General features: G+C 36.9%; 1 protein-coding gene across 1 annotated transcript in view; it reads left to right on the forward strand.

Moving 5' to 3' along the window:
* Positions 1-24,794, forward strand: part of CRIM1 (cysteine rich transmembrane BMP regulator 1) — a 192,906-nt gene extending 168,112 nt beyond the window's left edge. Inside the window, exons 10-17 of the mRNA XM_065630951.1 lie at positions 976-1,097; positions 5,129-5,338; positions 9,791-10,006; positions 11,719-11,940; positions 16,417-16,611; positions 17,581-17,703; positions 19,059-19,246; positions 21,935-24,794. Coding sequence (XP_065487023.1) covers positions 976-1,097; positions 5,129-5,338; positions 9,791-10,006; positions 11,719-11,940; positions 16,417-16,611; positions 17,581-17,703; positions 19,059-19,246; positions 21,935-22,111 — 1,453 coding nt within the window. The 3' untranslated portion in view covers positions 22,112-24,794. The remainder of the gene's footprint in view (positions 1-975; positions 1,098-5,128; positions 5,339-9,790; positions 10,007-11,718; positions 11,941-16,416; positions 16,612-17,580; positions 17,704-19,058; positions 19,247-21,934) is intronic.
* The last annotated feature ends 412 nt before the right edge of the window (positions 24,795-25,206 follow it).

The following is a 25,206-nucleotide window of genomic DNA, read 5'->3' on the forward strand; positions in this document are numbered from 1 at the left end:
CAGTTTTAGTGAGTTACCTCCTTAGGGTGATATGCTTATCAGCAGACTCAGGAAAATTGTTCAATGTGTGTGTTTGTTTGTTTGTTTTCCCCTCTTTGTCTTGAACTTCTTCATTTTAGCTTTTTTGTTCCCCTGTATCTTGGGAAGGCACGGAAAATTACTGTATCTGTATGCGAAGGGAAATAGTACACTTGTGGCTAGAGTTGGAATGGTATTACCTGTCTTCTTGGAAACAGGCAAGCAAATATTGAGCATAGGATTCCCAGAAGCAGCATGTTTATGCTGCTGTGAAGAGCTGCTTTCAGGGGGTGCTCAAGCCTCCTCCCTGGCTTCACCTGGGAGCTTTGGAAGCATTTGTGTTCTTGATTCTCTGTACTCTGTCTGCTGGAAAAGTTCTCTGGTTTTCTCTGTTCCAAAATGTGTTACTGTGTGTCTGCTACTTTTTGTATGGGTCATTGGCATTCCATGTGCTCATTTTCAAGTAAGCTTTGTGACTGCTTCTTTAATGTTTTTGGAAGTCTCTCTGTAGTTTTAATATGCAAGGCAGGAAATCTACTGTACTTCATCTATTGTTGGAGGAAAAAAGTTATCAGTAATTTGTGTTAGAAAACATAGTAATTGTAACAGATTCCTACCCACTCCTCCAACTTCACAGTTTTAGAAGTTTTTTTTTCTACTTTTTCACTTGAAAAAAGAATTGATCATCAATAGTAGTCGCAAGCACATAGATCTATGTTATCTGTTGTGGCTTGAAAGTACCAAATGCAGAGATTTTGTCAGTCAGGTGGAGGGAGCACATGTCAGGGATGGAGACCTGTACACCCCATGGACCTAATGAACCTAAGAGTGACAGTTAACCCTGTGTTCTTTACTTGATCAGTCTCTTCTTTAGGGGATGCTTTTGCTTTAAAGATCATGACATGTAGATATTTAAAGTGACCTGCTGACCTTTGACAAATTATTTTCATCATCTAGGAAGAACAAGCATGGCTGTGAAATCTGTCGGTGTAAGAAATGCCCGGACCTGCCTTGTGGTAAAATCTGTCCGATGGGCTTCCAGCAGAACAATCATGGCTGTGTTATCTGCAAGTGCAGAGGTAGGTGCGAGTGCTTTATCACCTCTATCTACAGCTTGTTTTCAAAGCAGGTGGAAGCTAGAGCAAAATAAAAGGAATACTGTACAGACTATGTAAGAATTAAAATATGGTAAGTGGCAGAGGAGTCAGTTCACCTTTGCTCAAAGGAGTGTATTGTTTTGCAGGTGTTTGTTATTATCTGTGTTCATCTTGTCTTCAACAGAAAGGCACAGCTCTGCTTCCATCTCCCATTACAAAGTCACAAAAGTCAGTTCGTTACTATTAATACAAATTAGATTAGGCTCTTAATACGTAACTACTAGAAATAAGCTAGTTGAGGGTTTTGTTGTTTCTTTGATTTTTTTGGTTTTTTCTTTTTTTCTTTTTTCTTTTTTTTTTTCTCAGCAGCAGTGTTTATCTTAGCTTCTTCATCATCATCTTTTCTTTGCAAATTCAAGTTTTGGATTTGATAGGTGCCCTGAACACCAGGTAAAATTAGGGTGCTGTTTCTTGGACACTTGCAGCTGGTCTTGGGGAACAGTGAGTAGTGAGAGTGCTTACTCAGGAGAAAGGACTAGGTATTCTCAAGCTAAAGATTTCACATGTGCCACATCCCAGGTTGTAACCACCAAGTTTGAGGTGCAGATTGAGATAAGATGTTCGTTAGTTGTCTGCTTTAGTTTTGTGCCGCTTTTAAACATGTATATTTTTAAAGATATTTTCAGTTTGTGTTTTGTATTAGTCTGGGTATCAGACTTCCTTCGTTGCTTATCTGCATGTGTGGCATTTAGTAACTTTTAGTTTGTGCTCAGGCTCTCTCTGATCCTAACTGCTCTTTCATGCTTATTTTCTTTGATTCTTGCTTGTGTGTTTTGCTTTCTAGCTACATTTGAGTATTTTCCCATTCTTAACTTTTTTAGCAGCCATTTCTTTTGCATTTTAAAACCTGATAAAATATAATAAGAAAAGCTATTGGAACATGGAATTAGAAGAAACTCTGTGAGTTCCTCTAGTCAGTCTTCTGTGGTTGGAGGCCAACATGCAGTCATATAAATCAGAAGGATCTGATATGTATTTTCTACACATGACATTATACCCTGCATGCAATTACAATAAAACTTTAAGTCTTCTAGCAAAAAAAAAAAAAAAAAAAAAAGAAGTGTTACAAATGTACCTTGCAGATAAGGGAAGTAGAGAGCAATTTCACTGATGTAAGCTGCAATATATGACTTTTACTAGAAATAAAAAATTTTAAAAATTAATAAGAAAGGGTAATTGCTGAATGGAGTTCCATAGAGGCAATTCTCATCACTTATCTTGTCATTTGTCTCCATGTTCACAATCAACACACTTTTCTTGATTGTCGTGATGCTGTCATGGAATATAGACAAGGTGTTCTCTTAGGTGTGCCATACTTACATCAGAGACTATTCACAGATAGAACTCTTTGGTTACTAATTATGTATATGCACGTTTTCTAAGTGCTTTCCTTAGCAAGGATAGTTTTTTTTAAAACATCACAAATATTTAGAAAAAATAACTTGATCCCTCTCTAAATAGTATTTATTGTTATCGTGATCATAAAGTTACCAAGCCATGGGCATATCACTTCAACGTGATCATTAACAACTTGTCCAAGAATAATTAAAGCAATGACAAGTATGTTTTGGGGGAGCTGTGAGTCCTTGTTAAAATTTTGATCCCAAATCCCTAAGTAGGAGGAAGGGATGGGTAAATCCTCTGCTTGTGAATTAGCTCCACTTTCTAAATTGCTTCTGCCAGAAATAGCTTTTGCTAGGATTAATAGAAGTAGAACCATAGAAGCACAGGGTTGGGCTAGTCCTCTGGAAATCTGAGAGTCCATTTCCCTGCCCTTGCGTGAAATTGAGTTTATCTGGATAATCCTTCACAGATGTTTGTCTAAGGTTTAATTTATTAAGAATCTCCACTCTCAGAAAAAGAAGACAAAAAAACCCCAAACAAACAAAAAAAACTGCATAAACCTGTCTAATGTTTTTCTGTGGTGTGATTGTGGTTACCAATATGTGAGATTTTAAAATACATTTTCTATTATTTCTGTCTCCCCTTCCACAATTTGAACCAGTTATTTCTTATCCTAAGCTCAGCAGGCATGTGGAACAGCTAAGCACCCTGAAGGAGCACCCTGAAATTTTTTGTTGGTTTTTTTTTTTTTTCCTAAGTCAAACCCAGTTCTTTTGGTGTCTCATCGCAGTTCAAAAACTGGATATTGTACTTTAGCAGCAGCAAAAACTCCTAACTAGTAGAGATAGCAGTACTGCATTTAAATGTGCAGTGCTCCTTTACTTGTATCTTAGATTGAACTTCCCTTCTTGGCACTGGTATCACGTTACTGACTCATTTTTACTTGTCAGTTACTATAATCCCAGATCGTTTCAACCATACTTCTAGGTATTCAGTTATTCCCATCTTGTATTTGGGCATTTGGTTACTTCTTTAAGCATTATGTTTTATACTAATTTTAACTAAAAACTGAAAAGTGAACATAATCTCAGTTTGTGAAGTTAACTTTGAATAGTTGCCTAGATGCTTGTTTGGTTTCTCTGAAATTTGCAGTATACTTTAGAATATTTCAGAAAAAAAAAAGTTTGATTACATCACATACTTAAAGGAAGGGGAAGGGTATTGCCAGCTAAGACTTTCATGTGTCAATAATTTTAATGTAGGACAGTATTCCAGTGATACTCAAATAGGAATTAATATACAATCTGATAGTAAAGTATAAAAGTGTAGTAAGCGAATGTAACTTTTTTTCGTAGTGTTCCTGTTTGTGCAATAGGATGAAGTCCATTTTAAGGGTCTTTTACCCTTGTGCTATGGCTTTTCCTTTTAATTTCGCAAAATTGTATACTAATGGAATTTCTGTGTATTGGGATCTTATTTTGATAGCTCGCATAAAACTCACTTCATACCATCTGCTTGTGGGTCTTAGACCACCTTCGATACATCTGCCACAGCTGAGGAAGTGCTGACCTACATGTTAGTAAAAAAAAACTTACTAGAATTACAAAAACAACCATTACTACCTTTCATAGTGCATCCTTTTTTAAACAGAAAATGAAATAAGCAACTTAATAGAAATAACCTTAAATATATGTGTGTGTCAGCTGAACATGGTTGACATAGCACTGAAAACAAGTCAGTTCACTGACAAACTGATCCTAAATCCTTCATCATAATAATGAAGTGGTTGGGGGAGTGGTGGGCTCTAAATTCACTCTGCTGATTAACAAAGAATATATTGAGGCTGAACCCTGCAGCACTTAAATACCTCTAAGATACAAATGAGACTTTATCCTCCCTAAAACTGCTGTTTGCGTGTTCTGGCTGAGTGCAAGTAATGCAGCAATCCAAGCTGCTATATTCCAATCTCTGTAAAAGCTAGGAATGAGGGTTAAAGTTGTCAGAGCAGTTACCATCCAAATATCTCATTTATCGTAGTAATGTAAACAAATAATTTCTCACAGGTGTTTTATGAAATATTTCCAGTATCTAGCGTGACCCTGTTAGAACTTGCTTGTAATTTGTATTCATTCATTATATGAATAAGAGCATTCTTAGCTCTTGTAAATGCTTTTATATTCTACTTTCTATCAGATACATTATAGATAATCTAATACACTGTAATATTTAAATGTTTCATTTTAAATAAGCTTTGTGCTTTCTGCTATTTCCCTCAATTGTATTTCCCTTCTTTTCATATATTATTTAGCCAGTACTGTATTTCTGTATGATTAGAAGCATCATAGGTTTGACAGAAAAAAGTTGTTATATTTTCCAAAGAAATACATCCTACCATCCCCTTCATTGTACCTTTTAATTGTTTCATGGGTGTTGTTACTTTATTTCTAAGCATAAATGATAGAATTATTATTGTTGACTTGATTTTATATTTGTTTTAATAATAAATGCAATCCAGGTATGTAGCTGTTGTGGTTTGGTTGGTTGGTTGGTTTTTTCCCTAAGCAACCCATGCTTATCAGGATACTTCATTTTCCTTTGATTTTGTGCAGAGGCAACTGCTTCACTTATGCCTCCCATCAAAACAGGCTCTTGCCTGTCAATGGATGGACGCCGACATGAGAATGAGGAGAGCTGGCACGATGGCTGCAGGGAATGTTACTGCCACAACGGACGGGAGATGTGTGCCCTGATCACCTGCCCAGTTCCTAATTGTGGCAACCCCACCATACATCCAGGGCAGTGCTGCCCATCGTGTCCAGGTAACGTTTTCTTCTGTATGCTTTGTAATCGGGTTTCAATTCACATGTGTTCTGTTTCCTGGTACATGAAAATAATGTCATGCACTATTCAGTAGTAGATATGTATGGAGGTTTCTGTGCCCAAATATAATATGATGAGTGCCTTTCATTAAGATTTCAGGTGAAAAAATGGGAACTTAAATATTTAGGGCACATGCATGTTGTGGGTCCTAACATGTCAATCTTTGACACATTGAAATCTTTAAACTAGAAAAAGTATCTAGTCTATATTAGTTATAATAGCAAATTTGTACTCATATACAATTTTCTTACCTATAATAGCTAATAAGCTATTACTTTTTATCTTTTTTACCTTGAAGTGGAGTTTTACTGACATTTACCTCCTGATCTGTTTTACAACCTCTCAAGGGAGTGCACATTTAAACAAGTGTCTTAAGTAACTGGTTCTCTGGTGTGAGGGAAGGTTCCTGTGCCACCAGCAGTAGAAGACTATTTTAATGCTTTAGGTGGGAAGGCCAAATACAATTAATGTTACATTCCAATACAATTTAAATAATAAGTGTTAATATGAAAAACACCTATGAAAGATGTTAAAGTGTGGATAGAGTATAAGATTAGTGCCCTCTGAGATGGAAACACTAAGGAGGATACTCCCACCCGATATGCACACTGGGGGAACCATCCTTCACTCATTTGCTTCTCTCCCATTATGAAATACCTGGCTAGCCTGATGGGGAATGTAGAAATCATAAGATTTTTAAAGCGAACTGTAGTCTTTTATCAGCTTGGAGCACATTTTTTTGCCACAGCAGTGTGCAGTGTTGATCCGTATGCATGCCATCAGGTATTGTCATTCTTTCCTTCAGCTCCCCACGCACACTCACATCCAGTCTGTCCTAAACAGTACAGTTCTCTCTGCTAGGAAACCTCAGTGTGGGAAAAAAAAAAAAAGATTGAGTTCTGAGTATTGCTCCAGGAACAGCAGCCCAACAGCAAATAAATACAGGATGTTGTGTTCCTAAAGTCATATCACTGGTCAAAGATGTTGTTTTCCACTTGCACTAGCTGGAGTTCAGGGCTGCACAGAACTGGTGAGTACATGCAGTAGTCACTCACCTTTTCACAATGATTTGTGAATTATTGTAGGGGACGGTATACTTCATATGGATGGGGACAGGTTAGCATGTCAGTCTTACATTAGATAAACATTCAAGATTCAAAATTTAAAATGTAGGGCCATTGTTCCAGTTCCAGCAATTCTGTTGTTAGGTCCCCAAGACTCCTTCGTGATTTCACTCTGCTGTCAGCATTCTTGTGTGTATTGATTTACCTAACACATACAGAACACCTCAGAGCATTCAAATAAGAGTAATGTTAATTTTGGTTTTTCAGCAGCACCAGTGGCTAGTTACTTTTACTTTGTGTACAGAGAATGAGTGTGGGTACATCCATTCATAAGCCTAATGTTCAGTTAGTGGAAGAAAGGTCAATATGAGATTAGCAATACCTATCTTCTCACGCTGTACATTTCTTGTGGGTGACATCAGTGTTTGATTCTGAGCACCAGCAATGTTGGTCTCTTGTATAAGCAGTTGCTTACCCGGTAGTGTCTGTTCCTTTGAGATACAGTGTCTGCATGGGCTTCTCTGTTTGACATCCATTCCTGCTTTCAAGGTACGAGTCACCTAGCTTCTGTGTTAGCAAAATCATACTTGGTCTCAACTCTTACAATGCTAGGGCACACATAGCATTTTTTTAAAGTGATTGCATATGTAAGTGTATGAATTAATATGGCCAAATTAGTCCCAGTGTGGTTTTGCTTCCCCCACTGAGGTTTTATATTTGTTAGAAATGTAGTTCTGATTTTATTGTGCAAAGTATTGATTCCCCGCTGATGTTGTTCAATAAATATCGTGGCTTTCAGAGGATAGGAATGCACTTTGGAACTGTGAGACTGTGAGCGCGTCACTTAAATGTGTCTGGCATAAGGATATTGAAATAATTAGCAATCCTGAGGTACTGAGTTTTGAATTGCACTTTTAACCTATCAACAGGGAAGTGGCAGCTCTCAGAGGTAATTTTTCAGACTGAAAAAAAGAAAGTGGTTACATTCAATTCCATATTTAGTTATTTTTCAACGGACCAAGATGTACCTTGACAGCTACAACATTCATTATAACCATGTTTCTCTATATTAAGAGGTTTAAGTGAATTGTCGCAGTGCTTGTGAAAAGCTTCAGGTTTCCTGTAACATTTAGAAAGCCATTAACTGCTAGTGTTTTGCAGAACCGTGCTATCCAGAAAGTATGTATTTGTTTGGCTACTTGCTCCTGCAGGAATATGGTAGTTCTACATTTATAGCAATTCAGTTGCAGTGATATATCAATATCAGTGCTGATAAGGGAGCAGTAAGCAATACCATATGTACAGCAATACTATCTGGTTATGCTTTTCTGATTATTAACAGTGTATGAGCTGTAGTAAAGCAGGCCTGTGGTTTTCCAGAGAACTAAATGCAAAGGAGATGACTGAGAAAATTTCTGGGACATAATTAGTATTGCCTTTGTCATGGTAAGTCAGGATGTCATTGCTTAAAATGTAGTATATTGTTCCAGCTGAAATAAAAAACAGACAGTGACACGGCAGCAGACCAGCTGTCTCACTTTAGGTAAGTGCTACTGAATCACATATGTGGTTCATAAATGTAAATAATGGGAAAGGCATAGCGTAAGCAAATCAGTGAAAGGTAAAATAATTCCCTGAAAGAAGAAATACACGAGTACTTTGTGAATGGAATAAGATCATCATGTTCCTTGAATTCTACTGAGCATTCTTCAGAAACAAACAAATAGTTGAGTGATACGTCTTCTACATGGCAATGTCATAGAGCAAAGGGCACAAGCGCCGTTCTCCAGACAACCACAGCAGTGCTCCAAATGTGGAAAGAAGCAAAAGCCCTTGGTGAGCCTTCACCTGTCTACATGATAAGAGGAGCTACTGTCCATTTAATTTTTCTGTCTTTAACCCAGATATTTGGATTAGGATGATGATCACATTAGGCATCTTTACAATTAAGGAGGAGAGAGAGACCTTCAGCAAGTGGTTTAGAAATGCAGAGTCATTACCTGGAAGTCACTTTCTCTTTCCCTCTATTCACAGCACAGGAACCCTGAGGCAGCTCAGTTTTTAACACAGGCACCTATCTTAGTTGTCTAATCTTAGGCTGAATTCAGGCTGAAGGACAACATCACTTACAAGGCTGAAGCTTCACATTGCAGCAGCGCATAGCTTTCAAACTCATGGGTCCTGTGGTTGAATAAAACATCTTGTCTGAGGCATCCCCATTCCTATACACAGTGCATGGAAAAAGCAGGTCCAAGTCCAAAGCAACCAGCGTGGTGAGCTGGCAGCTATTATTGTCCCTATGTGGAGGGAGCTTCAAAGCATTTTAAGCAGCCTATGGGGATGAAGTTCATGGCATAACCTTTTCTTGATAGTAAGTGCCTAAATGCTTTTCAAGTGCAGGACAAGTTTATTTTTTCTTTTAAAACACCAAGAACTAAAGAGAATTCCCCCACTTTTGTAATACCCCAGTGGCTGGAGAACACTCATGCTGAACAAGGGAAACAATTTCAGTTCCTTTCTTAACTTGAGGGAGGTCAAATCTGTACTCTAAACTGCCTGGGTGAGTCTTTTAGCCAGGGCTGTAGAGGAAATGTAATTAATTATCTGAAAAGGAAATAAGGCTTGTTTGGTGAGATACAATCACTGGAAATATGAGTCTGCACACTGTGGCATCTCCTTTTACTTCAAAGACTGCAGATACTGTTTGTGTATGTATTTATTTTAATGGAACAAAGTGATGAAGCACTTCCACTAATGTTAAGTGCATATATGTTTTTAGGGGTTGAGTGAAGGATTCTGTATTTTTCTTTTTTTTTTTTAATCTGGCATCAAATGGTACAGACACATATCACTCAGGAAACTTAAAGGCAGACAGTTGAATCTGCACTTCCTGGATCCCAGATGAGCACCATACTTATCCATCCTTTCATTAATTGCACTAATGCTAATATTTAGCAGTTAAGAAACTGTCTGATCAGTCTGATTTTTCAGAAAATGACAATTGTCTCTTGGAATTCCTACATCACAGATTGGTTTGATTTTATTTTTTTTTTCTGAAATGCCAAGAATGCTTGAAGGTATCTCTGATTTATATTAACTAGCATTTATTCAGACTGATTCTCAAATTGTTTCTTGTTTATATTTTTTCCATTTTCCATAAGATAAAGGTGCCATAAAGTCAAAAGAGCTTCATTAAGAATACATTTATAGCTGGTTTTGTTATTCCTATTTTTTTCAATAACAACAGAAATTATTAATCATGGGTACATTTGTTAATCATTAGAGTCACAGTTATTTTTGCCTGTCTTCCAATTCTGTTTATCGCAGATGAAATAATTGTGCAGAAGCCAGAGCTCACCAGTCCATCGATCTGTCATGCTCCCGGTGGGGAATATTTCGTAGAAGGAGAGACGTGGAATATTGATTCTTGCACGCAATGTACATGCCACAGTGGACGTGTCCTGTGTGAGACTGAAGTCTGTCCACCTCTGCTTTGTCAAAACCCCACCCGCACGCAGGACTCCTGCTGTCCACAGTGCCCAGGTATATGTTGATAACCACCTTTCGTCAGAGTCCTTTCTTCATCTGAGAATGTGTGATGTGAATATTGACAGTTTTGGTATGTGCACACTTGGTTCTTGTGGTGCCTTTGTTCTTTAGCAGTTTGGAGTGTGAGCCTGCAGTCCTCTGTTTCAACTGCAAGACTTGACTGTATGCAAGAAATGTCTTACATGTAAAGGGGAGCTGTGGCCCTGAAGTTTGAACCTCTTCTCTGAAGGCAATCTAATAGTGTCAGGGTTGCATGAGAACCAGAATCCTTAGTTGGAAGGTTTATGAAATATGCACTGGCTCGTTTATGGAAGCATGCAGGACTAGAAAAACTTTGAAAGTAGTCAAAGTGCTAGGCAGATACAGGCTGTTTCTTCTCCTTTCTGCAAACCTTGGTTTCTATGAACCTTTTTATTACTATCTTGTCTATTTGCGATTTGGTCTCAAAAATACTTCTGTTTGCTTTTACCTTCACCTGGAGTGATTTGAGAGTGCCTTGAAGGCAACTGAGTAATATCAAAGCATTCCAGCCCAGCAGGTGTGCCAGATTCCTCCTAGATTGTCTCACAGTGTCAAGAAGGTAACAGGATTTGCTTTCCCCCAAGGAAAGAGATGCAATTATAAATGAATGTGAATTCCTATTTTACATAGCAAAGGTGGAGTTTATTGCACTGCAAATTTATAATCCAAACCTGTGAATTGTATGTAAACTCACTGAGAAAATATTTGTCCTTATTAAAAAACAAAATATAAAAATTTTACTTTAGGAAAAAATAGTAGGTTTTGCCATTTCTTCTACAGGGTGTTTGTTGTTTTTTGGGGTGGTGGGGTTTTTTTCCTGACAAAAGATTTGCAGTAAAAAAGTTAGCTTGTTCTCCTGACTTCCATTTTTCTGATTATTAATAACAGTGAGCATTTGCTTAACTTCAAAATACTGTTTGGAGGACCTGATCCTCGCTCCCTGGCTGTATAAGGAGCCTTAGTCTCATAACTTACACAGTTAGTTTAAGAACCTGATCTGAGTGCCCTTATGAATCCTTTTTTGTCTTCTCCTTTTCTTATATGTTCTCTGCATATACATACGTATTTCTTGATCCATAATGCCTGTTAAGATACAACTTCATTGCAGAAATATGTGTCCCAATGTGCGGCCATGAGAATTAAAGCAGACCCATTGGCATCAAGCTGAAGCCCGATCAAGTTCCATTTGTTTCTCAACACCTTATAATTAGCTCATATAAGTCCATTAGCAAAGGCAACAGCAGCATAATAGCTTTTCACTTTGCATCATTCAAGGATTTGAACTGACATGGCAGAAGCTGGGATTCAAGTTTTAGATTTAAAATTTAATCTGTCTAATTTAAGCTGAATTCCTATATACCGTTCAGAGCATTCACAGTGGCTTTCTGAGGGTCTGCTTCTGATGGCAATTGTTTTTCACTTTGCTCTCCTATTTTCCCTTTTTCTTTTTTTTTTGAGTGAACTCAACAAAGGTCTACATGAACTTTATTCTAGAGCACATCATGAGATCCTCACCACATGTAAGGACAGAATAGGCACAAGGCTCTGTCCTTATAGTTCTTCTGAAGTAGTGAGCCAATGTGTTACATTCCGTTGTGTTCTTCAAGGGTGAACCCTCTGTCAACGAAATATGAAAGAAGTTAGCTACTGTTAATTTAAGTAACTTAATGTGTTAATATTTACAGATGAGCCTCTTCAGCCCTCTTCATCAAGCAATGAGAGCATACCCAGCTATTGCAAAAATGATGAAGGAGATATTTTTCTGACAGCTGAGTCCTGGAAGCCCAATGTCTGCACTAGCTGCATTTGCATGGATGGTGTCATTAGATGCTACTCTGAGTCTTGCCCACCAGTATCCTGTGAGAGACCTGTTTTGAGAAAGGGACAATGTTGTCCTTACTGCATCGGTGAGCAAATAAAAATAGTTAATAACTTGCTGTTCCCTTCTTGGGAATAACAAATAAGTTTTATTTCCAAATTGAAATATGTTTTCCCTGTTTCGGGGAGATGCAGTTTGTGCCTTCGGTTGAACTGGAGAAGGAAATCTGCATAGGGAGCTTTAAGGATCATGATTTGTGGTTTTGAGGTAGAAGTGCAGGAAGATATAAATGTAATTTGCTTGCAAACTTGAGAGGACATCCTCCTGAAAATTTGGTAATATACCTTACTAGATGAAAACATCCCACAAAATCATGTTATTTAAAGGAAGACCTGCCAGGTAACACATCTGTTATGTCAAGACACGTGATAATATGAGGAAAATATTAACTACAACTGCAGAAGATAAGCTGAAGCATTATGAAATTATATGGAATGGAGAAGTGTTAATAAGGCATTTAAATTAAAATACAGGAAAATCCTGAAGTTAATCAAAAATAGTTATAGAAGACCCAAAAGAATATACAGGGTGTTTCGAAAAGGTAGACCCAGTTTCAAAGGAGATATTTTTTAATACTAAAAATGTATTATATGAAGAATTGAGTGCTGTGCACTCGTTTTGAATTTGGAGTTGAAGTGAATAGTGGATGCTGTAGATAGTGAAAATTGTTTGGCACTTTTCAAGTTGCAGAATTTGAGATTATTGATCACTTTTTCATTATATTTTTAATAGGAGTATTTATTTACAGATGACTTTCTTATGGGTTCATAGTAAGTACAAAGGCTGTAGAATGGAAGCTGCTGATAGAGAAGAATTGTATAATGGACTTACTGAAATTAACTCTTCGTAGCATTGCTAGAAAGCATTCAGACCTTACTTCATTTACAAAAGTAGCAGGGGAATTCCAGTAGAAAAGAATTCAGTAAAAAGGAATATCATAAAATTGACAGCTTTAACTATCATTACTTGAACATGTGAATCAGCTCACCTAGCTATAAACAATACAGTTTTTCATCAGAAAACTGTCAAAAGGGTTGTGAAGTCCTTTCAGATGAGTACTATTGATATAGCTCTTGAAATCTTTAATTCATTGCAGATAAAATATCTTTAACGATAAGTGATACAGGTTTATAAGATATACCAGGAATTCCATCAACTAAATATCCGGAAAAGTTAGAAAGTATTGAAATTTCGGTTGCCCTTGGAACCCTATGTATATTCCTGATGAGGACATTTTGAGTGGAAAGGAGTATGTTATCCTATTACTATTTTCTCATCGTGGTTTGCATACAAAATGGGGAGGATTTAAAGTTTCTTTGACAACTGGTTTCCTGCAGGTTTTTCTTCCAATGATTGCCTTTACAACCATGGAAATCATTTTAATCCAGAATACATTTTAATGTTAAAAAAATACAGAGTGTAGGCAAAGTTGTGCAATCAAACCAGTAAAGTCAGAACATGAGCCTTAGTACTGTACTGGAGAATTCTTTAGGTCAAGGAGGGGATGCACCACGGGGACTAGTGCCGCAAGCTACAAAAATAAAACCTCTAGAACTTTGTGGCTACCCCTTGCATGTCAGGTTTGCAAATACATACACAACATGTAGATATGGCTTTAATTAATTAACTTTGAATCCCATATAGTTGCATAATATTGCAAATACTTAAGTGTTTGAGCTGTAGAAACTTAATGGTTTAAACTACTGGCTAAGCAATACAAAATACGGAAGACAGATTGTAATTAATGCTCACGTATGAAGACTTTCAATGGTGATACATTTTATTAATCTAAGCTATACTATGTCTGTGAGTTTTGTGGTCTAAATAACTGAAATTCATGGAAACTTACTTTTTTAATGGTTTCTACGAACTGTGTAATCTTGCCTGTAAAAGGAGTAAGATCATGCACTTAATTTTTGTCTTCCTGGTTCTTACTGGTTTACTCTTCATTTCCTGAGAACTCTGAAGCACGTCTTTGTACAGATTCTTCCTATTTTCATGTAATAGCTGATAAAGTGTTTAGTCAGCAAACTCTGTGGAAACAGGCCTCCTTCATTTATTGGAATTTCAAAAATTATGCAAGCTTTTAGCACTGTATTTTATTGTGCTTCTTTCTGCATCCAGATCTGGTTAATGCTTAACAAGTTAGTAGAGATTCAAATTCAAAATTTTACAGGCCTTGGATGCTTTATTGTTTGTCTGAATTATCAAATTAATCCTGTGGTTCAACATTCTTCTTTTTCATGCAAAGAAAGATTCATTTGGAAAGATAACCTTCTAGTTTAGAGTGGATAAACGGATATCTGTTTGATTATATAGAAGATTAGTCTTCTGCAGAAAACAGAGCAACAACTGTTTACTAGATGAGATTGATTTACTGGTGCAGCTAGAGGAAATTTGAAAGATGGGTAGAGCTAGGCACGGTGTTCTGAACTGCATTTTTGTGTGTGGGTTTCCACTGTCCTTGAGTACTTGTTGGTGTTGTGGCCTTCATCTTCATCCTGTGCGCTTATATTTGCATAGAGACGGACACCAAAACAGGAGACATACACACAGGATAATACTTTCGTAGGACTTAAAAATTTTGAGGTTCAAAGGTGCAACACTGCTATTGTGACTTTACCTTGTTCATTATCCTAAAAAATATTTACTGTTTTAAATCGTGATGTGTTCTTTACAACCTTGCAAAAGCCTGAGCAAGTTAAAGGACTTTTCCAGCCAAACCAGCTGCTGAGTGGAAGAAGGTGTCCTGAGTGGGGCAAGGAGACACTTTGGGAGCAAATCAGCCCTGAGTGCATGGGGAGGGCTCAGCCTTAGGTCTGCAGAGGGCTGACAGCTCAGGCTGTGTGCATCTCACCCTCTCCACAGCCATATCCATTTTCTGACCACCACGGGACTCCACTGGCTCTGTCTGCCAACATGCAAGTCATCTATGGAAGAACCTAATGTGATTTTTGCAGCTCGCAGTCACTTTTTCCTCCCACGCTTCCTTTTCCATGTCCACCCCATATTCACTTAAAAAATCCTCTACTTGGAGAGGTGGGGGCCCATACTGACAGCCATGGAAGCCATGGGATATCCATACCAGGGCTGTCTGGAACGCTTGCACTTTTCAGATCATTCCATTAGTATTTTCACGGTAGTACTACTTGCATTTGAATTTACTCTATCTGGATCTGTTGCACTGCTCTGCTGACTGTTAACCTTGTTATTCCAGATGATGTCAGTCTGTTATGTTGTCACTACTTAAAGCTGTAGTGATGGCCAAATTATTTAATAAGACTTTATATTTGGGAGGTAATTCTAACTGACATACTTACATATGTGATCAGTGTGAATGTTAAACCAGTACTTCTCTGACAAGAAGTTACTTTGTAATTTCATTCTGTTATCTCATGCATATGCTTAATCTGCAAATTCATGTCATCAGCAGGTTTCATAATAATGTCTACCTCTAAGAAAAAAAAAGTAGCAAGAAGCTAAGATGAAAATGAGATGCTGCTTGGCTTTTGGAGGTTGTGGCTTTATTATGATTATCTATAGAGGGCTACAGCAGCCAGAAACATCCTAGGCTAAGTAATTAATGACTGTCTTATCAGCGAAACAGAAGGTATACTGCAGACCACCTAAAAGGCTTGCATAGGATGCAGCATAAAAAACAATCGTGTATTAAATGCTTAGGTAGAAAGCGAATGAATTTTTAAGTGTTTTCCCAAGACCTAATTGCTACAGCAAGTCCAGGTCCCTATTAAGTACTATGTCAAAATCTATCTGAAAAGTTGTTAGCTTTTCAGCTCTCAGTCTTTGGGAGAAGTGTTCTGGAACCTCACATTTTCTGCAGGCTAAGATCACACCAGTTTCTAATTTATATAACACTAACCATGAAAAAATGTACTGATTTTGGTTATTGCCCTTTTCTTGAGGTTTTTCCATGTATGCGGTTACATGGAATGATCAGATCCCCTTTGAGTCTGTTCTATCATAATAAATAGTCTAAGTACTTCTAGTTAGGTCACTTGAGGGTTGCTTCATCCTTCTTGGCATCCTGTCTAGTATTTTCTTCAAGTATTCCAGACTGAGTTCATCTTTCTTGAACCTTGGTAATGAGAAAGGTAGGTAGTTTGGTTTTTTTCCTTAGTTAAATAGGATTTACTAGGAAACCAGGAGGAGAAGTTGGCAGTCTCAAACAGTCAAACATTAAAAAAAAAATTCTTAATTTTCACAGTACTTTTGATATCATCATTTCTTGTACCAATCATCTGCCCTCTAGCCTCTTGCATGAGGAAAATGAGGAGAAGCAGCCCGGGCTAATTATGAATTTTATAAAGAAACCAAAATGACACATATTAAACAAAGATTTTCTGGAAGATGTAGAGAGGGTCTTTTAATTACAGCTGGGATTTCTTTGTAGCTGTTGTTTCACTTTTGCATTTGGGGAAAAAATCAGGTTTGTGTGTACCTGGCCATTACTGCGTGATCACGCCACTTTCTTTTCCTTCAACAGAAGATACAGTTCCAAAGAAAGTGGTCTGCCACTTCAGCGGGAAGACATACGCTGATGAGGAGCGCTGGGACATCGACAGCTGCACACACTGCTACTGCCTGCAGGGTCAGACTCTCTGCTCCACCGTCAGCTGCCCACCCCTCCCTTGTGCTGAACCCATCAACGTGGAGGGGAGCTGCTGCCCCATGTGTCCAGGTAATGTGATGCTGGTTTTCCAGGATGGATAAGAAGTCTTTTTAATTGGTTTTTGAACGTCAGCCCGTGTTTGAACAGTATCAAGATGACAACAGACATTTAGCCTTCAGGAGAATGAATATTCTTAACAGACAGGCACACTGTGCAAACATATAGTTTGAATTTTACTTATGCTGAGAACTGTGAACTAAAAAATAAGTTGCTTGTCCCTGCTCTGTCCTTTCACAAGGTTATGGAAATACATTAGTGAAGTAGGAAAATTAATATCCTTACATCTTCACAGATTCTGTCAGTGATTAACATTTCTGTCCTTTCAAAGTCTCCTCATTACTTTTCAAATATCGTATTGCTTTATTTATCATTTTAACTTGGCTTAAAAGTAATATCAAATTTTCTTAGCTATGGACACAAGGGATATAAGAATTGCAACTGTTTTTCAAAGCTAATCCTGACATACATCTGCAAGAGTTGGCTTATCTTATGCAGTCAGCTGGTAACTCTTTCCAACAGGACAAGTAGGGAGATTCAGCAGCACCCCCTCCTGCAGTTCTCTTGCTTTGAGGATTACAAAAAAAGGCAGGCAAAGAAACCAGCAGTGACAGTTTACACATCAGCTGGGAAGATGTAGCCTTCCCTTGGTCTTTTTGTCATTTAGTATCACAAAGGAGCAAGACTGTAATAATGTGTGTATTCTGAAATGGTATTTTCAAAAGCAAGTTTGTCCACAGGACTATTATCATCCCATTCACATTAGCATAATGATAATGGCAGCAGGTATGGATCCCCTATACAGTATGAAACGGGTTTTGAAACAAAATCCCAGACTAGTAATGGTGAAAATTCTGAAACAAATGAAAGGATTCATAGGACAAAGCACTGCAGATGGCCAAGTGTATTTCCTGAACTAGGAGCAGCACTGGGAGGTTAAGCAGCCTGTAATTTGCGAAACACATTTATCTCATTTCACAGAGATGTATGTACCTGAACCTACTAACATCCCCATTGAAAAGACAAACCATCGAGGAGACATGGAATTAGAAGTACCAAACTGGCCAACACCGAGCGAGAATGACATCATCCACATTCACAGAGGTAAGATCTCATATAAACTGGGCTAACTTAGGTCTGCGTTTGTTCCTTGTGTTTTAATGCATCTGCTTGTTCTATTCAGGTAGCATCTGTATAATGCTTTGAAAAGGTGGTTATCTGAGAATTAGATTATATTTGTGCAATTCGGTCTCATTATCATTCCATCTTCAGCCTGGAAGAAACACCTGTGTTGGTATAATGGAGTTCTATAAAATTAAGAATGCAATAAAATTATGAATGAGGAATGATTCTGCAGTGTCTTTTCCTATATAAAAAATAGAAAGCAGGCTGTTGTCAGGCCACCGGAGTTGATAGACCTTCATTTGATCGATTTGATGTTCTTGTATTAATAAATGAAAACAGGAAAACATGTACCACAACTTAATAGATATCATAGACATGTCACAGTTAAAAAAACAAAAAACAACAACAACAACAACAACAAAACCACACATGAAACACTTCAAGTGTAGTAACACTGAGCTAATAAAGTTGTTTAAGGATGTAAGTCCATCTTTTGTTTAAAACTTCATTGAAATTGTTATTCTAGGCTAAGGGAAACACTCTTATGTCACAGTCTTTCTTAATCTTTTCCAACTGAAGGGCTTGTATGTATTTATTTAAAATCTAAGTGTGATCTCATAGCATGCCATTGTTTGAAGAAAGGATACATTAAATGTAACTGCTTTACAAAATTGTAAGCTTACACTTTTATAATTACTGCACTTTCATTTATCACAGGCATTAGTAGCTAGCTTGCAACTATCCTGGCTGGGGACTATAAACGCACACTGCAAACTGTGTGGGAATGTTGTACATGTCATGAAAATTACCATTCTTTGCAATTACATGCAAAACTTGCTACAGCACTCTGTTTTCACAGGCTGAGTGGTACAAGTATTGTGATATGTTCTCAACAAATGAACGAGTTGTCTTAATATGATTCTATGATTCTATAATAGCTTTTAAAAGGGAAAAAATATAAATAATAAGGACTTTCATCCCAAGACTTCAAGTTTTGCCTCAGCATAGAAACACAGGCTGATTTGGTTGTGATCAGGTAAGATGATGCAAACACAACTGAGCTAAGGGGTTATTGTCAGACTCACTTGTTATTGTGCTTTAAATTCCATCGTATTTCCTCTCTTTTTGATGGCCTTTTCCCGGGTAACACAGTCACTATGCAAGATACTAGCTTTCAGTTGTTCTAATTTATATAAATATGGTGACATTTCAGGAGAGAAAGTCCTAATTCATATAAGTGACAAGATCCACAACTAAGAATTTTATAATTGCATTCTTCTTTATGGTCAAGGCCCATGTATAATTAAGAACAAATGCTCACATTTGCCTTGCAGACATGAGCCATCTCCAGGGAGGTTACAGAGGGGGCAGTGGACCGCACCTGAGCCAAGATGCGTCAGTTAGCTCTGTTGCCTTGGTGACAATTCCAATCACGATAGCGCTGTTACTGATCATCGTCCTTCTGCTCATCAATCAGAAAAAGCAGTGGATCCCTGTATCCTGCTACAAAGCTCCAACAAAGGTGCCATTTATGTCTATTTCCAGGCTCTCACTTTTTAGGAAAACAAGATTAACTAGAATATTGTGTGGGATGCAGTTGAGTTCACATCATGTGAACTCTCTTAAATTATTTTCTCATTATGTCTTACACGATTTTATACCAGTCAGTCTGTTGGTATTTATTTAGACTCCTAAATTACTTTTTTCATGTACCAAACTAAAACATTTCCTGTTCCATATAGTAATGAGTTGTCATTAGATAGAAATCAAGCTCAGCAAAAAGTTTAAAAAAACTCCAACCCTGTATATGTGTAGATAAATACATGCAATTTTCTTATCTGCAAACAAACTCTTAAGAGAACATTTTTGCTTTCTTAACTTTCATCTGCTTTAAGAGTCTTGTCCAACGTCAGGTGCTGTATGTACTAGTAGTGTTTGTCACATTTTCTAATACCTGCATCATAAAGTTCTGGGATTAATATTTTAAGAGGGTTCTCTTAAAAAAACAGTTAAGTATTCCACCAAAAAAAGGAAGAAGCAGGTAGCTTGGAAATGAAGAGTAAAAGGAGCGTTTGGGGTTTTTTTGAGTAATAGTTCCATAAGCAGACTAAGCCCTTACTCCATATTCAAATGCCATTTATATCAGTAGTTCCCCAGTTTATCCCACTTATGCTTCCTAATTCTAGTCAAGCAGACTTTGTCCATACTTTGAACACAATTTGAGAGCATCATCAGTTCTGCCTAAAAAAGTAATACAGCAGTGCCCATATTCTTTTTGCCACTGCTGCAGAGCCTTTTTTTCCTTAAAAAAAAAAAAAAAAGTCCTTTCTGGAAAGCATACAAATACAGTCAGAGCATAACATTGAATTCACTCGTAATTAAATAGGAAGCATGAAGAATTGGTATTATTCCTCTTCTAGTCTTTTAAGACAAGTAAGCAATACCAGTTTCTGTATTTCTTAAGGATTCCATTTAAAAATTCATTTTTAACTAATAGATTCACTCATAAACTCTCAGAAAGGCTGCTCTCCATCCAAGTGTTTTGTGACAAAATGGTTGAAACTGAAGCGAAAGTTGCAACTTTCTAGCTGTGGAACTATAATCAATAATGTTATGTACTTTTTTACTTATGGAACATCATTTTCCTCTAACACCTCTATTGCTGAAACATGGTTTTTTCAGTGTCACCAAAGGGCATCATCCATATGCTAAGAAAGTTCACTTTAAGCCACAGGCAGGTTCAATGCAAGTCTGTGGATATACTGAAATTTGGATGTCTTGTGAGGGTCTTTGCCATAAATATCTTTCTTTTAAGGTTTCTTCAACCAAGTGTCACTATTTAGTTTCTTCTGTTCTTTGCTGGGTGCCTGATGGTTCTTGGTAATAAATTTTGGCAAGCTTGTTTTAGCTTATGTTCTTTCTGTTTAAAATAGTCTACCTATTTCATAAAGAACAAATCAACAACTGTGTTTAATTCGTATCAATACCAAAAGAAAGGTGATAGACAAAAATGCTTAAAATGACAGATTCACTGCTAGTGTTTCACCCTGATTCTATTAACATCAGTGAACCTCAGGAATTCTTTTTGAAAACAGTCTGTAGACTTTTGAAGATCCAAATGTGAAACATTTTAAAATAATGTTTTGTAGTAAATAAATGGGTAAAAACCCCTTTTTGTTATAAGGGTTACTGAATGTAAATTTTTAGTAATAAAGACCCTTCTGATTTTCTGATTTAAATCTTGGAAAAAGAAGCTACATCAGTGGAAATTTTTAAGATTTGCAGTCCACATGTATGCTTAGAGCGTGAGTATGCATACGCATTGTCTGTAACTTCATATGTATCCACAGAGTATTCTTACTGCCTGTCCTCCTTCATACTACTTCACACTACCTATTAGGTAGTGCGCACCCAGAGTTGTTTCACCTTACTCTCAGCTGCAGAATCTTCCAGTTGAAGTATTCTGAAACAGAGGAATAGCAGGACTGGAAAGCCAGCACACATAGCTCAGCTCTTTTTTTGAGCAATATTTTATATGCATTCATGCTTGTAGACCATTACATACTCAAACACTCATTTATTCATGGTCGCCTAAAATTGAATCCCCTATACTACACTTATAAGAAAGTAAGGACAACCGCCAAGTGCCACATCAACACTGGCATCTCCACAGTAACACACTGCTTTGCAAGGGTGTAAGGCTTAGCAAATATTAGAGAAAAAGTGGATATTTTTCCAATTAATGAAGTAATACATAAATCACCTCAGAAAGGAATATAGAAGGATCCCATAGGACACTTCTTGCCAGGAATCAACTTTAACAGGTGAGATTGCTCCCATTCTCTTAGTGGAACTGCAACCAGGAACAAAACATTCTTGAAAATGATCAGCAATAAAGAGGCTGTTAATGTCTTGGAAACAGGCTGATGCACATCAGGGAGAACCAGGTTAAGCGCTTGTGTAGTGCTAGACTAACAAAGAACAGTTTGACCTGTCCAGAGAATACCAGAGCTCCACTCAGAAGATGAAAAATGGTGATTCAGAAGAGTGTGTTGGTTTGTTGTGCCTGGCATAAGCCTTGAGCAAAAGACTCTTCCAATGCCTGTTTGATTTTGTTGTGCTTATGGACTTGAACCACAAAGAATTTTTAATTACATGCGGAATACAATTTTTTTTTAATTTAATCAATATTTCCTTTCTGTTTTAACAGCCTTCTTGCCTAAACAATCAACTGGTATATGTGGACTGCAAGAAAGGTACCATGGTCCAGGTGGACAGTTCTCAGAGGATGCTAAGAATTGCAGACCCAGATTCAAGATACAGTGGATTTTATAGCATGCAGAAACAGAACAACCTACAGGCAGATAATTTCTATCAGACAGTTTGAAGAAATGCACCCTTACCCAGGATTTAAGAAACAGAGAGAGAGAGAGAGAGACTAAGTCTGCTATTAAAATAAAACTAGAATTGTGCACTTGCTTAGTGGATTGTATTGGATTTGTGACTACATGTACAGCTCTAAGACCTTACTGGGATGAGCTCTGACTCCTGCAATGTGCCAGAAAAAGCATTCCCACTTTTCCTTGAGATAACTGACCAAGTGTTTTCTTAGAACCAAAGTTTTAAAACTTGTTAAGATGTATTTGCTTGTAACATAGCTATAGAGGTTTTTTGGGAGGGGAAATCAGGGGCTAGGGGTAGGCAATGAGGTAAAAGGAAGCTTCAGAAAAAGCTGGTCGTGCTTGGCTGGAGATGAAAAATGAATAAGAAATATTGCCGAGCAGCAGGATAGTGTTTTTTCTTGTTGCTCTGAAATTGCACCTGTTGCAGCAAAGCCTAATCCCAGGTGAAAAAAAAAATGAAAAGGTCTGATTTTTTTTTTTTTTCCCCAGCTGTTGCTACAGTAATATACTCGTAGAACAGAATTTGTCACATCACAGGTGTGGTGTAGCTACAAATATTTTTCTATATGATGAGAAGCTGCAGTAGTTAATGAAATAGCAAGGAAAAGGTTATAGCAGAAAATAAAGGGTTGGTTTATTAAGGATGTATAAAATTATACCTTGTGCTGCTTTTTGTTTTTATTTTTGTTTTTTTCAAAGCTGATTGGCTAGATTAGCAAATGACTGAGGCCTAAGTAATTCCTGATATGAGCACTGGATCTTTTGACAGCAGTATTGAAGGAAGGAAGGAAAAGTCAAGAACACCATGCAGTTCCAGGGGCTTTTGTTTGTTTGTTTTGTCTGTTGTGGTTTTGTTTTGTTATTTTATATCAATCTCTGGTTGTTCATACAGGAGAAGGAAAAATATTTTTGTTGGACAAAGCTCTTGCTTACAAGAGAGTAAAAAAGAGACTGTTTTAAGGTTGTTTTTTTCCTGTTGATGTTCTTATTTACTGGTATGCAGATTTAGAAACTACTTCCATGCTAGGAAGCTGCTTAATTTTAATTGTATATTACTCAAGCACCTTTTTTGAAGCTCAGAAAAAAAGGAGATCATGCTTCTTTAAACTTTAGCATTATAGGAATATTTATGTAAATATAATTATGCTAAAAACAACAAAAAGTATTTGTATGTTTGTGTATATATATGTATATACAAATGCATGTAGGTATACATATGTATATATACGTGCATATGTATATACACTATACATATATATACTGTATATATAAAATGCTATGTATACAGTATATATTTTTTCTATTTTTTTTCTTGTTGAATGTATTTTTATCTGAGAGAGATTTTACCCAGAGCAGAAAAAGATAAACAGGCATTCCATATCAGTGCTTAATCGCTTGTGAGTTTAGGAAAGACAAGAAAAGAGCATCTCATTCTACCTACAGTTTGATTTGATTTGAAAGTGTTTGTGTGTGTGCGCGTGTGTGTGTGCACTCTTGTGTTTGCGTGTGTACAGTACGTGCACGATTATAGCAGTAAGCGTTGCTCTTGCTACTTGCTACATTTCAGGGTGTTTCTTATTTTTCTTTTCCTGCTTAGCCTTAAAAAGGCTTTGTAATGAATGCGTTGGCTAGAGACACTGATGACAATATACATGCAGCACTAATCAGCTCCATAAAATAACACCATCAGCTCCTGGATTTTCTTTTTTTTTTTTTTTTTTCTTTCTTTGTTTTTGTTTTTTCAAACAATTGTTTGAAGCAACTACTGGAATATTGTCCACATTAAGCTGGAAGTTTGTTGTAGCTTGCCTCATTTATAATTCTGACTGTATAATACAATGTTAACTTTCCAAACAGGTCTTGGCACTTTTATACTAATTACCCATTTGTGCATTGCCTTTTTTCTTTTACAAATGCTTGTCATAAGAGACACAGATACCCAGTATGCTTAATGTGAAAAGAAAATGTATTTTTTGTAAAGGAACTCTCAAGTATTGTTGTAAATACTTGGTCAGAGGTTGCTGAACTTTAAAACTGAAAAAAAAACCTAATTTATTATTATAATGACCTAATTTATTAATCTGAAGATTAACAATTTTTTTGTTTTAAGATATCAAAAGGGTGTTCTAGCTGTTTGCATCCAAGAAAAAAATAGGTGTATCATTAAGGGTCAACATTTTTTCCGCTTATATAACTTCAGTTTCCAACCACCAGTAAGAAAAAATGTAGTCTCCCCAGTGTTTTGTACTCGATCTGATATTGAAACGGAGATATTTCTGTCCAGTTACTACAAAGATTTTTGTCAAGACAAAACATCCATTCCTTGCATAAGAGTAAGCAGTCTTTATCCAGAAATTGTAAATGCTTGCTTTTGTTTTACAATCAAGGCCATATTCTGAAAATATTAGCAGGATATAGGACATGGTGTAAAATGTTTTTTATTATTATTATTTTATTATTATTATTATTTTAAAGATATGATTTATCCTATGTGCTGTATCCATTACACTCTTTTACTTTGGTTCCTGTTGTGCTCTTGTAAGAGAAATGCAGATAAAATTTTCTGAAAAATAGATGCATATGTGGCACTTGGAGTGCACTACGGTTCAGCAGATTGCTTGTTTACTTTTTTAACTGTAAGGCGGTTTCTTGTAATTTGGCTCTTGGCAGCACAATAAAAAAATTTTAAACCTATTCATGTGTATTTTCTTGAATGTTTATTACTTCTGTGCACAGGTCCTTGAGACATTAGTTTATATCTTGATATTGTGACGTTTTTTCCCTGGGAGTAGGAATTCATATGATCGTCCTGCTGACCTGAGATCAGGACAGTTCAAAACATACTGTGGGTAAAGAACAGTTTTCAGTCACAGAAAGTTCTGGATTTTACACGAAAGAATTTTCACATGAGGGATTTGTGGAATTCCAAATGGTTTCAGCATTCAGTAAAGATCAATCTCTCAAATGCAAAGTTAGGCCTCTGCCTTGCCATTGAGTCCATGTGTTCTAGTTGTACCAGTCAGAAAGCCATAATCAATCATACTGGACTCTAATGTGAGGTCCTATATAAAGTGTGTGG

This window comes from Caloenas nicobarica, chromosome 3 (assembly GCF_036013445.1).
Source record: "Caloenas nicobarica isolate bCalNic1 chromosome 3, bCalNic1.hap1, whole genome shotgun sequence".
Lineage (NCBI taxonomy): Eukaryota > Metazoa > Chordata > Aves > Columbiformes > Columbidae > Caloenas > Caloenas nicobarica.